Source organism: Orbicella faveolata, unplaced genomic scaffold (assembly GCF_042242905.1).
Source record: "Orbicella faveolata isolate gen_17 unplaced genomic scaffold, um_ofav_v1 contig_1, whole genome shotgun sequence".
In the NCBI taxonomy this organism is placed as follows: Eukaryota; Metazoa; Cnidaria; class Anthozoa; order Scleractinia; family Merulinidae; genus Orbicella; species Orbicella faveolata.
The window spans coordinates 13193848-13210000 of NW_028301536.1; the positions used below are offsets into that span (position 1 = coordinate 13193848).

A 16153-nucleotide genomic window follows, 5' to 3' on the forward strand; every position below is an offset into this window, starting at 1 on the left:
GTCGTTCATACCATTAATGTTGTCTTTATAAAAGGGCGTTAACTTCCTTTCACAAAGTAACAAAAGAAGCAAACAATGACCAAGCTCATACATACCAACCCGAAGTCAAAGTGCAACCTATCGCAGCAAAATGTGCGTGTGCGTTAACCCCTTCCGGTTAACACGTTGTTGACCCATTAACTCCTGGAGCTTTTTGCCAAAAATGCAGTTTTTGGACATTTTGGAGATTTTTTAGGTTAGTTATGGGCCAAATTAGCTCCAATCTACTCAAAAAGGCATTTGCAACATGACAGCATGCCTTTCTTTCTACTAGCATCACGTTTTACGACAGTTTTGCTTGGGAATGCGCAGAAATCAAGGCTCATTAGGCTTTTCGATTTTTGTATTTTTTTTTTCACCTTTCCTTTTTCTCCTTTTCTTTTCTTTTTGCTGCTGGCAGTGATAGACCTTCAACTGGGCTTGCTTCCAGTTTAAAACATTCTGAGAAAGCATCATCGAAATGGGCAATTTTTGCCATGGAGTAGCCATGTGTAGTGGCAGGAAATTTTGCTCTGAGTTTTTCATGCAACTTTTTGAGCATTTTTGTGCAATATCTCTGGCTCCATTGGGCCGATCTCTTTGATCTGGGTATCATTGGAGAGATCTTTTCCTCCTGCAGAAGTTGAGCATAGATGATGCCAATTTTGGTCAAAGGTGAGGACATCAGAAGTGGAAGAAAGGCCAAGGCTCATCATGGCCGGTTACGGCCGGCACAGGAGTCAATGGGTTAATGTGAATTTTGGTTTGCTTAGTTCTGAGTGGCACTGTAGCTCATGAAGAGCCTACCCTCAGATCTTCCAATTAATTATTTTAATGACTCTCTTTCTATTTCAGAAGCATTGGACAGAATGGACTGTCTGCATTTCATCTCCAGCAAATTGATTACCAAAGAAATGTCATTCCACCAGCAATGAGGTCTCCGACTCCTATGGAATTGTTTTTGTACAGATCACAAACAGCTGGGCTTCATAGAACTCCAGGTATGCTTTATTTATGGAGAGTTATTTGTGTAGTTACATAAATTATCCATACCTGTCCCACAGTAGGGATTTCTGACCTTCCACTCCCTCTGGAAATTCCAGTCTAGCTTCTTACATGAAATTTTTTGGTCTTAAAGAACCTCCCTCCTCCAGGAAGTTCCAATCCCTAATCTGTTGGGGAGGGGGGGGGGGGGGGGAGAGGAGAGAGTGTGGATATTTCCTGGAACTGCACATTGATAAAGTTTTGATGATTTTCTATAATGAATTCAGCCACATTTATTGATTTTTGTCAAAATTGTGTACTCAGGACTTGAAATAGAGGCCTGCCAATGGCCAAATGGCCAGCCAAATTTCATGTTTGGGGGTTTAAAAACATTATTGCGAACAGAAGCATGACTTGTAAAAGAAGCAGACATTTGCCAAATCTACATGTTCAGTACTATTCAAATGTAAGTTGACAGTCTCAACTTGAATCTTGATCCTCGATATTCGATGCTTTCGAGAATCGAGTTTCAAGGCTTGAGTTTCGAGTTTCAAGTTTCAAGTATCGAGTTTCGAGTTTTGAGTTTCGAGATGCTCGAAGAATTTTTTGAGAAAAGGATTTATATCTCGAATTTGTAACAATAGAAATAAAAAATACCGCGTTTCATGCGGCTTCCTTTATTTGTGCAAGGGTACATGGATTTCATATTAACGTCCAAATCATTAGTCTGGAGTTGAAGTCTTGAATCGCAATCATATAGCATTTGTTGCATAGAAAAAACAACATGCGTACAAATCAGTCAAATTGAGAGAACACAGCCTGCGAGTGTTTCTAAGTGTTACTGCACTTGTACGAATTAGCAAATGATTTTCTAGCCATATATCGTATTTAAAAAAATACTCATCAAAATACCGTGCATGTAACTTGAACATCGCCTGCGTTAGCGAACGGCTTTTCGGCTCTTGTTTGCATTGACGGCCGGCAGTGATTGTTTGAATTTGCATAATGTTCAAAGTAACTCCTGAAGGCCACGCTTTTTTGTGATTTCCGCCGATTGTGTTTGTGTGTGACTCAATCAAACTGTGCAACTTGCTTGATTCGTGTATATTTTAAAGGAAATTACTCAGCAAATGTCTGCTTATCTGTTGCTCCTTTTCTCTTTGCCACATGACGATACAGGTCACTGATCAAGTTGTTTTACATTGTTCTGCCACTCTGCCACTCTGGGACTCTGGACTCTGGGACATGATAAATGCACTCTCAAGCCGTGTAAAACTCGCCAACCCAGTGTCAAATTTAGAACTGATCAACAAAGTTACTCTGAATCAGATGAAAGTAATAATTACTTTCAATTAGTAGACAGCCGTGTGACCAAATAGACAAACAAATGGCAATTGAGTCGCTTGCTGCTTCGATTCTTGAATCACGACTCGAAATTAACTCATGATAGATGGAAACCTGAGGCCAAATGCTTTTTGTAAATATTAAAGTGTAGTAAGAAGATTGCGAAAAAATGACTACTTTTAAAACTTGAAAATTTGTCCGTCTCCAAAAGTAAATCAGCAAGATTGACATGGACACGTACAATGTATTTGGAAAAATTAATCCAATGATAAATTCTTTGTCTCCTCGACTCGAAAAGAGACTTGATACTTGAAGTTTTCGAGTTTCGAGGATCGAGGATCAAGTCGAGTCGTTCGAGTTTCGAGTGACTGTCAGCTTACATTTGACCGGTATTGTAATGTACTAGGAAACAAAATATGGCGTGGTGGTCCTTCTTGTAACTTACAGTGTGCATGTTACAAACAGCCTGCAAAATTATGTAGAAAATTGATTACTGTTTTACAAAATGCACACATCAGAAATACAGTTTTTCTTACCAATTAGGTGATGTTCCATGTTCTCTAAGTAAATAATACATTAGCATGCTCGAAGTCTAGAAATCTGCTAGTAAAAAGGAAGAACAAAAGGAAAGGGGGTGCGTTTAGCGGTTTTTCTAGACCTTGAAAGTGTATTATTTTCTTATAAAACATAGGAACACCATCTTCTATTTGGCTTAGAACATACAGTAGAACCCCGGTAACTTGAACTCGGATAACTCGAACTCCCCTTGCTAACTCGAACTGAGTCTCAATTGACTTGAGCCAACTTTTCAGTCATTTTTACTCGGTTAACTTGAACTTGGATAACTCGAAAACCCTGCTAACTCGAACTAAATATCATTTTCCTTGATCAAAATTTACCGCGATAACTTGAATTTCTGGTTCTTATAACTCGCCACTGATGCCCATTGAGATATCCCATTAGCTTTTCTTATCGTGTGGTCGAATTCTAACACTAGAACAAAGACTGGAGCAATTTGATTTTAATTAGTGCAACAAACAGATCACGTATTTCACAGTTATTTACCGCTCATAAGAGTCATACTGGATGTGGTGTCTTTGCTGCCACAAAGAAAAAAACAGTGTTGCAGTGCAGTAAACATGTATCCATTGGAATGTCTGTACAAATACATACTGTATGTTCCCGATTTCTTTTAGGTTGAGAGTTCTTCAGATGCTGAGTACAATTGCATAATGCTCAGTTCTCAAGGCATTCCAACTCTTTCTTCAAAATGTTGACAAATTTTTCTTGACCTGAGAGTATCAGCTTACATGGGACTTGCATCCCTTCTCCATCTCCAAAGTTAACAGCTTTGTCGGCTTCTATAACCACACTACGTGAACTATGTTGGTCTGTTTCTAGAAAGTAGAAGATGGTTTTAGAAAAGCATCCAATTTATCCTCGCTTCAAATGGCCCACCACTTCGCCATCTTTAAAGACACACGCCGCATATTTATCAACAACATTGCTTGGTTCTGGTATTGCTTGCAGAACTTCTCCCTGGCATGATTTCCAGTCATCTTAGTATGCATGATATCCCTTCCATTTGAATCAATTTCAAACGAACTGCTTGGCTGCTTGATGTTCGACTTATATCAAGTGGCGGACTGTAACTGACTCCAGGCGTGATTACTGCAAGTTAAGAATTACAAATTGAAGGATGTCAAAGCACTGATCAAGAGCACTAGACTTCATGTTGATTCCAACGATTATCTTTATTACAATGATCCAATGCTCAAAACCGTCAAACTAAAATACAAGCAAAATATCTAGTCTAAGTGAGACGAAATGACAAAGCCGAACAATAATTGGATATGATAAACACATGAATGCAGGAAAAGGCAAAAACAACTAACTTACAAATAAACCGATGAAATGAAACTAAGAAAGGTAAAAACATGCTCACCGATTGTCCTCTCTATACGCCTGAGTAGTTATAAACGGATCCAAAACTTTGCAATAAACGCAACAAACTTCGCAAACGCAACAGCAATTCATGCACACGGACGAATGGTAAGACTGACGCACGAGGTTCTGAAATATGATCTGATGGAAACGTCACTAATATCTAACCTAGACAGTTACATGGCTCCCCTAAATTGAGCTAATTAATTTAATTACAACTTAAATAATCAGGGAATCAATGTCCAATCAAAGTCTCAATATAATGTCACATCCGGTTGAAATAGTTGGTGCCTCAGTGGGGATCCCTGGTCTTCTAACTGGAGTCACACGCAACAAGCAAAACCAATTTCTGGATTGGCCATTCCAGCACACAGGGGGGCTTGACTCTTTGGCCTGATTGATCAAGGCTACGATCGGCCACAGTGATTTTCACCTTTCGCACCAGACCATCTGAGTCTGGTTCGGCTTCAACAAGGCGTGCAAGCTGCCAGTCATTGCGCGGAAGGTTGTCATCTTTCAGGAGCACAATGTTGTTGGTCTGGATGTTGGGATGGACATGGTTCCATTTCTGACGTTCTTGCAAGGACTGAAGGAAGTCCTTCTTCCACCAATTCCAAAAGTCATTCGCCAAATGTTGAACTCTACGCCATCTCTTGCGAGAGTATAGGTCTGCACGCTTGAAGTCCCCTGGTGGTGGCAGGAGAACGTTTGACTTCATTGTCAGTAGGTGGTCGGGCGTGAGTGGTTCTTGTGAAGACAGCATCGTCAATTTATCTGTTGTCAGTGGTCTACTATTGACTATTGCCTCTGCCTCGTACATGAAGGTTCGAAGCAATTCATCATCTAATTGCTGGCCAGAACTTTGCAAAAGTGCACATAAGATAGCTTGAACGGAACGAATCTGCCTCTCCCAGACACCGCCCCTATGACTGGCAGACGGAGGATTCGTTTTGAACTTGCACCAGTCGCAACCTCAGTCAAGAAGGAAGTTATGAATTCTGGCTTTATCCATTTCAGCTACTGCCTTTTCTAACTCGGACTTAGTGCCCACAAAATTGGTGCCTCGATCAGAACGGATAAGCCTGGTTGGACCATGGCAGCTAAGAAATCATCACAGGGCATTAAGAAATGAATCAGTGGTCAGGCATTGGCTGTTTCGAGATGTATCGCATGTGAGGCTGAGCAAGTGAATACCATGCCATATCTTTTCAGCTCTCGTCATCCCTCTTTGATCAGCCAAGGGCCGAAGTAGTCTACCGCACAGTAGGTAAAGGGGGCAGATGGTTGTAGTCTGTCCTTGGGCAGGTCTGCCATCTTCTGCTCTGAAACTGATCCACAGAGCTTGCGGCAAGGAACGCATTTGGAAATGAAGTTTCCAATGACGGAGGTGCCTCCAATAACCCAGTATCCACTTGATCGCAGACTGTTAAGAGTACTGCCTCGGCCTTGATGTTCAACTCAGTGGTGGTAGTGCCTGATGATTAATTCGGTTATGTGACTCTTCTTGGGAAGGATGACCGGATGTTTGAGGTCATAAGGAACATTTGCACACTTGATTCTTCCTCCAAGGCATAGGATACCATGACTATCCAGAAAGGGGTCCAGCCGGTGCAGGGAACTTGTTGTTTTCATCGAGGAGTTTCTTTGTTTCGCGAGGTCTCGATCCATGGCACTTCCATCTATCGCACAGCTTCAAAGTATTCTCATTTCCTTCTCGAATGCCTTGCTTAGTTTGTAATAATCCGAGGATAAGAATTTCGGCCTGGTGCAATTCATCAACTGTAATGGCTGGGACTGTAAATGGACTCTTTTCTACTTTGAACACAGGCTAAAACTATTCCGGAACACACAAAAAGAATCTGGAATGAACTAATAAGTACACAATAAGCCAATCACAGATCGCTAACTCATTAAGTTAACTTCACTGTACTGAATAAGTATTTACCAACCAATCAGGAAGTAGGATCAAGAGAGGTCGCCAAATTTGAACTCAATGAGTAGAAGTACGACTTCTTTAGTACAAAATAAACCCAATCAGTACGATTGTGAACTTAAAAAGTCTGCCAGCAGCAAATCAAAAGCTAACAGTCAGAATGAAGCGTTCGTGTTCCCCTTTGCTTACCAAAATATGGCAAAGAAGGCATTAGTTGTCAATCATCGTTTTCCTTACGAAAAGCGCGTTGATAAATTGTAGCGCCAAAAGTTGTCCTGAATATTATATCCTAAAATGTCGCATATGTCAATAAATTAAATAATACAGCATTTAAGTCGTATTGATGGCAGCATTTTCGGCGAAAATTGTGCTGTCCGTTGATGTATTTTCAACTTAGTATAAACGCGACCTCGATTGCCTTGGTTTATCAACAACCTCCCGGGACAACTTACAATCCGGCAGAAACAAATATCTCAATGGAAACCCGTTATTTCTAGCTTAGTTTAACCTCGCATTTAAGTCGGAATTTACAACTAGTAAATAAATTACGGTATCAATTCTCATTCTAATTTACCAGAGCTCTGTATTATCCACGCTTACCTTGGAAAGTCGGAAAACCCCGCCGCCACCGGCGCATCGAATTCAAGGTTTTAACATCCATCCTCATGACTCGAAGCATTAGTTTTCCCTCGATGCAAATGATATATTTCCCCTCACTTTCGTTGGATTATCAATAAAATTGATACACCGGAGAAACACAAGTACTCGAGCACAGGTACACGTAGGTTTACAATCGTTCAGCCTTTGCACAACATTGAAGACGCGTCACGCGACGAAATACGAGACTGTTCATGCAATAGATACGTCACTCAACAGTATGTCACTCTTCAGGAATGGATGCGAAGGTGTCATATGACTTAATTTAGTGCCCGAAAACTCTCACCTTAGTATTCATTGCCTAAATTTCCACTTGGTGAAATACTTCTGGGACTAAATGTGACGTTGCAAACAATGGTTAGGTCGCTTAGATAATCGTTTTGAGGGGAAGAACCAAGAATATAGTAAACAAGTTATCATGTTTCACAGACAATAATTCGTTCCAACACCTCTCGACACACTCCTAAAGACTCACTCTATTTCTTTGTTTGTTACTACTGATACTTTCTACTCGATAATCTTGGTGTGAAAGAGCAAGTGATGGCAATGTTCTTTGAAAGGTCCGTGAAACAGCTCAAAGCATCTAGTGCAGTGCAGTGCAGTGCTTATATTTTATTGCGAGAATATAATAGTTCACAATAGAGGACCATAGCTATGTGCGTCCATGCCGCCGTTGCGCTGCTCAGTACTCAGTGAGTGCAAATGATACTTTTTAAGTAAATCCAGAAGAAGACTACCAAACATCGACAGCTTGACTGAAGATCGAGAATTATGCTTGACATTAACTCAATCGCTACCTTATACTCAATGAGTATAAATTACACTCTTCAAGTAAAACACGTAGACAGAGAATTACACTTAACATTAACTCAATCGCTATATCGTACTCAATGAGTACAAATTATACTCTTTAAGTAAAACTAGTAGCAAGGCTACCGAAGATCGAGAATTACGCTTAACATTAACTCAATCGCTATCTCATACTCAATGAGTATTAATTACACTCTTTAAGTAAAACACGTAGATAGAGAATTACACTTAACATTAACTCAATCGCTATCTCATACTCAATGAGTACAGATTATACTCTTTAAGTAGAAGCTACCGAAGATTGAGAATTCCACTTAAGACCACTTAACATTGACTCAATCGCTATCTAGTACTCAATGAGTACAAATTATACTCTTTAAGTAAAAGCTACCGAAGATCGTGAATAACACTTAACTGTATCTCAATCGGTATCTCGTACTCAATGAGTACAAATTATACTCTTTAAGTAAAAGCTACCGAAGATCGATAATTACACTTAACATTAAGTCAATCGCTATCTCGTACTCAATGAGAGCTAATGAGTACAAATTATACTCTAAGTAAAACTAGTAGCAAGGCTACCGAAGATCGAGAATTACGCTTAACATTAACTCAATTGCTATCTCGTACTCAGCGAGCACAAATTATACTCAGTTGGCTGTGGCGATGTCATACTCAATGAGTACAATAGTTTTTTTCTTAGTTGTAGGAAAGCGAACTGAGGCAATCGACATGGCAATCAAAATGTCTAATTTTAATGCGAGTACTTCAAACATACGGTTGACCTATGTGTGACATACAAGATTCCTCACCAAATATCTGCTACACTGAGGAACAGCGGAACTTCAAATTGTCACAGATTGACAGGACAAGGTTCTAAAACAAATGTTTCAGTTTGTGATAAAACGAGAGTAAAACAATCTTTATCTTATGGGGCTTTCTCTTTATCATTGTATTTCTCTTTAAGTTTCGTTATTGTTTCATTGCTTAACTTTTTTTTCAACAAATTCTACTTTCATAAGTACATCTTCTAGCGGTATTTCCTGCGTTTGGTGCTTTCCTACCCTCTTCAATTCCAGTCACTCCAAGCGCGCTTGTATCCACCAATTAGCCAGCCTAATGTAATACTGTTTTCTTTCACCTTTAAGACCCTTCCAATCATAGGTCTCTCGACCCCAATTAGAGCAGTACACCGCCCAGTTCTCATTGACTTTGGGATGGACCTTGAAGAGAGGGAAATGGCAGTGGCTTACGAATTTGCAAGATTTCAATCAGTGAATCGATCAGCACTATTCTTCCCAAGAAATTTTCCCATTCTTACCTCATCTTGTTTCTTTCATTGTTGTTCATCATCTCTCTCCAACTTCTGTTCTTCCACCAAGTCTCCTCCGACCAGATTACAAGGAATCTTTGGAAATACAAGAGCTAGCAAACAAAGTTGAGAAGTGTCGCGTGAGACTCGATATCTGCCAGCGTGGATGGTGGAAGGAGTACCTTTCGTCAGAGCAGGAAATAAGGAAGCTGTGGCCTTCTGCCAGTGAAGAACAACTGTTAGAGATGGGCAAAGAAGGGTGGTTTATTTCCCTTCTCTCGCCCTTCAGCCAAAAAGATCTGAGAGAAAATCCATTGCCAGGAGAAAACGAGACGGATATGGATGGGAGACGTGCAATGCTTGTAGAAAAAGTTAACAAGTTTCCAGAGGTAGTACTATAAGTTTAATAGCTCGTGTTAATTTCATGTTCCTAATACGTTCTAACATATATTCCGCTGTTAAGTATTTATACGAGATTTTTCAAATATTACAGTTGCAAAAAGCCTACGTAAACCTGACACTTTTTAGGTAGTATAGTACACCTTACATTACTTCTATTGTAAACAAATTTTATGTACGTATAAACCAAGTAGGAATGAATGCAAAAGTCAACGTTTTGCCTGCATTAACTATACTTTTATCTGATTTTAGGTAGTCGTAGGACGGTCAAAGAAGACTCAGGTATGACAGGTATTCACCTTACATGATAACCGGTACCCCGTGTGCTGCTCTAATTCTAGTAACATTCATTGAATTGGCTTTGTTGCGTTGGGTGTTGTCTATCCAAACCAAGAACTAGCTGCCTTCGGAAGCGCAGCTTTAGCTACAGTGGTGCTTCTCTACGAAACAATCCTGTTGAGCAAGTTCATTAGGCCAAATAGACCTCTTTAGCTCGGGCGGTTTGTTTTCCCATTGCAGACCACGTGTTGATCCTCTAGAGAATTCTTGCTTTCAAACTTTTAAATAGTCGCATGTGTATGAATGATTAATTTTAAGATGGATAAAAGAAACACTCTCTAGAGAATATCACGTGGTCTACAATGGGAGAACAAACCGCCCAAGCTAAAGAGGGCTATAAGAGAGGTGTTTATTAATTTCAAGTATTTCTGGCTCCAGAAAATCCACACCGCAAAAATTCAGCAAGTTTAAGAGAATTGCTGAATGGCACATGAACAATGCTGAAAACGGATATTTTTAAGCCCTGTTTCTAAATAAATTTTTCATCTATTCATCGCGGTTGAACGCACTGAGTACATGATTATGTGACGCCGGGAATTGTTTGGAACATAAGAAGTATTGGAAAAGCACTTATTTATAGCCGAGTGCTGCACCAGTTTCTCGGGCCGAATAAGTCTTATTCAGTGTGTGCTATACTCTGCATTCAGGTAGCAAAGAAAAAGAACGAGATAAAAACAGGGAATAGAAAAAGAAAAGGCGACCAAGAGGAATCAGAACAAAGCAGAAAACTAACGGCAAAGAGAAATAAAACAGCTTAGGAAAGTAGTTGAGGTTGCAACCGTTTGTTCTCTGTAACCGTACCGTATTGCGTTTCACTTACACAATATAATGTGTAGTCACTGAGTTTGACATCGCCAAAGGTTCAACTGGAAGTAAAATTCTTGGTCTTTGCTTATTGCTGTTCTTGACAAAAAAGAGCGGTATAATTTGTACTAATTGAGTACAACGTCACCACAGATTTATCTTAAAGGATAATGTTCGGCGGTCTTCATCATAGAAGCACTGGGCATGACGCTAAGACAGAATAAACCCGTATCGGTGACATTTCCAGGGCCGCTTATTCGGTTGCTTAGCTTTATCGGGATTTAATTCTCCTCTAGGTCTTTTTATCGCCAAGCAATATATTGCAAACAAAGTGGTGCTTATGTTTTAATTTGTACTCAATGAGTATATGCCACAGATTTCTTGTGTAGTATAATGCTCGGTCTCAATTTTGCCGACCTAGATCTGATTGCGAATAAAGGCAGTGTCGCTGTAGAAGTTGCGAATAGAGCTGTGCCGATCTTTTTTGACTTTAAAAGTAGTAACTTGTAAAGTAATTAAAAAGGAAATCATGACACTTTTTAATATTCAATTGTAATTCTCGATGATATTCAGTCAAGCTGTCAATGTTTAGTAGTCTTACTACTGGTTTTACTTACATGTAAAGAGTATAATTTGTACTCGTTGAGTACAAGATAGCCATAGTGCTAATGCTAAGTGAAATTATCGATCTTCGGTAGCTTTTACTTAAAGAGTATAATTTGTACTCATTGAGTAGAGATAGCGATTGAGTCAATGTTAAGTGGTCTTAAGTGTAGTTCTCGATCTTCGGTAGCTTCTACTCAAAGAGTATAATCTGTACTCATTGAGTATGAGATAGCGATTGAGTTAATGTTAAGTGTAATTCTCTATCTACGTGTTTTACTTAAAGAGTGTAATTAATTCTCGATCTTCGGTAGCCTTGCTACTAGTTTTACTTAAAGAGCGGAGTATAATTTGTACTCATTGAGTATGAGGTAGCAACTGAGTTAATGTTAAGCGTAATTCTCGATCTTCAGTCAAGCTGTCGATGTTTGGTAGTCTTCTTCTGGATTTACTTAAAAAGTATCATTTGCACTCACTGAGTACTGAGCATCGCAACGGCGGCATGCACTTGCTCTTTCACACCAAGATTATCGAGTAGAAAGTATCAGTAGTAACAAACAAAGAAATAGAGTGAGTCTTTAGGAGTGTGTCGAGAGGTGTTGGAACGAATTGTTGTCTGTGAAATATGATAACTTGTTTACTATATTCTTGGTTCTTCCCCTCAAAACGATTATCTAAGCGACCTAACCATTGTTTGCAACGTCACATTTAGTCCCCGAAGTATTTCACCAAGCGGAAATTTTAGGCAATGAATACTAAGGTGAGAGTTTTCGGGCACTAAATTAAGTCATATGACACCTTCGCATCCATTCCTGAAGAGTGACATACTGTCGAGTGACGTAGTCTATTGCATGAACAGTCTCGTATTTCGTCGCGTGACGCGTCTTCAATGTTGTGCAAAGGCTGAACGATTGTAAACCTACATGTACCTGTGCTCGAGTACTTGTGTTTCTCCAGTGTATCAATTTTATTGATAATCCAACGAAAGTGAGGGGAAGTATATCATTTACATCGAGGGAAAACTAATGCTTCGAGTCATGAGGATGGATGTTAAAACCTTGAATTCGATGCGCCAGTGGCGGCGGGGTTTTCCGACTTTCCAAGGTAAGCGTGGATAATACAGAGCTCTGGTAAATTAGAATGAGAATTGATACCGTAATTTATTTACTAGTTGTAAATTCCGACTTAAATGCGAGGTTAAACTAAGCTAGAAATAACGGGTTTCCATTGAGATATTTGTTTCTGCCGGATTGTAAGTTGTCCCGAGAGGTTGTTGATAACCCGAGGCAATCGAGGCCGCGTTTATACTAAGTTGAAAATACATCAACGGACAGCACAATTTTCGCCGAAAATGCTGCCATCAATACGACTTAAATGCTGTATTATTTAATTTATTGACATATGCGACATTTTAGGATATAATATTCAGGACAACTTTTGGCGCTACAATTTATCAACGCGCTTTTCGTAAGGAAAACGATGATTGACAACTAATGCCTTCTTTGCCATATTTTGGTAAGCAAAGGGGAACACGAACGCTTCATTCTGAATGTTAGCTTTTGATTTGCTGTTGGCAGACTTTTTAAGTTCACAATCGTACTGATTGGGTTCATTTTGCACTAAAGAAGTCGTACTTCTACTCATTGAGTTCAAATTTGGTGACCTGTCTTCATCCTACTTCCTGATTGGTTGGTAAATACTTATTCAGTACGGTGAAGTTAACTTAATGAGTTAGCGATCTGTGATTGGCTTATTGTGTACTTATTAGTTCATTCCAGATTCTTTTTGTGTGTTCCGGAATAGTTTTAGCCTGTGTTTTTGGTAGTCTTGCTTGTTGATGACTTCTCACTTGAAATTGATCGGGTACGGTGCTTCAATCTTAAGCAAATTGTTATCGCCTTCCTTGTGCGATTCCAGTCTGAAAAGTACTCCAGACGTTTCAGGAGCGAAGCCATTTCTTCTCTTAGGCTTTCACTTGTCGCTAAGACCCGGGTCTTCTTTAGCTCTGGATCATCAGGAGAGAGTGAATGCTGTTTCTTCTTCACCTTGATAGGTTATGGTCTGCTCCCATAAAAATGGTGGTCCCTTCAACAAATGAGAGCTGTTCACTAGATTTCGAGGAGACACTCCACGGGAAGCTTCGTTGGCTGGGTTTTCTTCCGTTCTTACATGTTGCCACTGACTAGGAGAGCTGGAGTCTCTTATCTGTTGTACTCTGTTGGCCATGAACACATGGAAGCGTCTCGCATCGTTCCTTATGTAGCCCAAGACCACTTGACTGTCAGTCCAGAACACTTCCTTTACGTTTTTGTAGTTCTTGTCGCAGGACTGAACTGACCTTGATGGACACTAGAGCAGCTGTCAGCTCTAATCTGGGGACTGTTACATTCTTCAGAGGGGTAACGCGTGACTTTCCCATTGCAAATGAGCAGTTGATTCCAGTTACCAGGAATCACTTCTCTGGGCACAATGACACGTGCACAATTGGAGCCTATAAGAAGACCAACCTTGACATCGTCACGATAGGGCATTAACTGGCCTGCAATCTTCTTCGTATGAGCCCAATTCAGGGCGGTTTCTGGCTTAGGAATTTGCTCTCTTCTGGCTGGTATTGACTGTGCCGAAAAGGTGTTGGGCAGGGCAATTGTGACTTGAGACTTATAATCTTGAACGAGCAAACCATTGACCTTCTCACTTGAAATGGCTGCGTCCTTTCTATGCATAGTGGAGAGCAGGAGCTGAGTCTGATGGCCTTGTACACCAAGCTGACAAAGTGTTTCCTTCGCAGTAAAGGTTGTATAAGACTGATCATCTAGTAAAGAGTACACCAGAAGCTTGTGGCTTGGGTCTTCCTTATGGGATAACCATGCAGGAACGATTAGAGAACTTATTTGTTCTTCGCCTTGACCAGTCATGAAGCAGGTTGTCGAACCACCTTGTGTTAGCTGTCCAGAATCGTTATTAGAGTGACTGTTACCGCCTTCGCTTCCTTCCTTTCTTTCTTGCCTTTTGGAATCCCCATGAAAGGGTGTTGGATGTAATCTCCCACAAATCTCACAAACTTTCCTCTTCGTACACATTCTTGACAAGTGTCCAGGCTCAAGACAGCCGAAACACAATCCATTTGTTGCTGCATATTCCTTTCTTAAAGGGATATCTTTCTTCTTGAATTCTTTGCACTTATCTAAGTCGTGATGCCCCTTACAGAGTCGACAAGTCCTTCCAGCAGCATTGTTTCCCTTGTTTGTGAAGAAGCTTGAACCGAACGCTCTTCTTCGATATCTAAACTTAAGCTTGCCACGCCCGTCATCATCGTTTGGTTTTTTATTGTCATCTTCTTTGATAGACTGGGATGAGATGACAGGATCACACACAGTGTCAGCTTCTCTGGAAAGAAACTTCACAAACTCGGAAAATGGGGGGAATGTACCTTTTTCCATCTTAAATTGATGAACAATACGACTCCAACGATCAATTGCCCACTTGGGAAGTTTGGAGGCCAGTTTGCGATTCTCTTGGTCATTGTTAAGTACCTTGAGGTTACCAATCTTGTCCATTGCGTTTTCGCATTGCACCAGAAGGTCTGAAAACCTCCTCAGACCATACCTATCGTTCGCAGGTATTTTTGACCAGGACTCCATTTTTTGGCAATAAGCCGCAGCTACTGCGTAGGGGTCACCAAAACATTTCACAAGTATATCCTTAGCCCTCTGATAGGCGTCCTCTGACTCGAGAAGCAGGAAGCCATCAACTACTTCTTTAGCATCTCCTGTCACGTACATTCCAAGGAAATGTAGTCTCTCGTTGGGCTTGATGACTCGACTTTCAATTAGAGTTTCAAATGCGTCAATCCAAACAGGATACTGGAGCAGATCTCTGCTGAAGATGCCTGGTTCAGGAAGAGGCAATCGGCTGTGGCTTTGGTTTTCTGCCAAGAGTCTGGCAATTTCTAGTAGCTGATCCTGCACTGAGCTTGCGGGTTTAGGAGGATCTGCGCTTACGGTCTTGTTTAACTCTTGTTTCGGAGAGATTCTAGGAGAGTATGACCAGGTCACGTTTACGGGTGCATTTGCTGATACAGGTACACTTATTGGAACGAACACGGGTGATGAAGGGTCTTATGAACTTGGCTTGGAAGCACGAGAGATAGATGATGGCAAATGAGGTGCCGGGGGCTTGGATTCAGGTAAGCCACAGAGAAATCTTTCCATTTGTTCGCTTCTGCCATCTTCCACAGGTAGGTCAAACTCTTCTTCTGCCAAGTGAGATGCGCGCTCTTCCTTTTCTATTTTTACGTACGCATTAACCATTGCTTCCTTCTGTGCTAGTTCTTCTCTTAACTTGAAACTGCCTTGGAGTTCTCGGATCTCTTCTAAAGCTCTTTCTTCTTCCTTGAAAACTTCCACCTTCTGCCGCTCAATCTCCTCAAGCATCATCCTGCTCTGCATTTCCATAGCTTGCCTTTCCTGGGATAGGGCGATTGTTGCCTTCAAAGTTCCAATATCTTCTTCAAGACCAATTCGCGGCTGTGTCAAAGAAATGTTACTTTTTCCCGATTTCTGGGATGAGTTGCTTCTTTTCGAATTGTTTGATTTACGTGTCGAAGTTGAGCGTGTCGAATTACGTTCCAGGAGCACCGCCTCCAAATCCTTAATTCTGTCTCCGACCTGCCGTAGAATGGCATTATTAAATTTTTCTCTTGCTAGTTCTAGATTATGATCAAGTTTTCCTATTTCATCCTCGGACTCCGCTGCTTCTTCTAATGCTTCTTGAGCTTCAAACAATTCTCGCATTCGCTCCTCCAGGACTTCGCAATCTCGTCGCAATGTAGGAATGTCCTGTTGTGTAATAACTTGAACTTGTAAATGGTTCAATTGCCGTTGCCACGATTTGCCGAAATAAAGGCGTTTGTTAGCCGGAGGATACTATATTCTTTTCCCTTTGCTGTTGAACTTCAACTCTACTGCCTGTTGCGCCTTTATTTTCCCCGTAAAATAATTCTTCAT

The 16153-nt window shown here is 40.6% G+C and overlaps 2 protein-coding genes across 3 annotated transcripts in view; both read left to right on the plus strand.

Annotated features, from left to right (window-relative positions):
- The window catches only part of LOC110061348 (BTB/POZ domain-containing protein 16-like), a 35095-nt gene that overhangs the window by 4559 nt on the left and 14383 nt on the right, over window positions 1-16153 (plus strand). The window contains exon 5 of one of the 2 annotated variants that reach the window (XM_089290121.1): window positions 877-1019. In XM_089290121.1, the coding sequence (XP_089146247.1) occupies window positions 877-1019 (143 nt within the window). Of the gene's footprint in view, window positions 1-873; window positions 1020-16153 lie in introns of both variants that reach the window. The other variant, XM_089290118.1, reaches the window with a different exon arrangement.
- On the plus strand, window positions 8969-11082 carry LOC149118150 (uncharacterized; the record flags this gene model as incomplete). The annotated part of the gene is made up of 3 exons (XM_089283133.1): window positions 8969-9391; window positions 9654-9683; window positions 10388-11082. Coding segments are annotated over 3 exons (564 nt in total), but the record flags the coding sequence as incomplete, so codon positions are not given.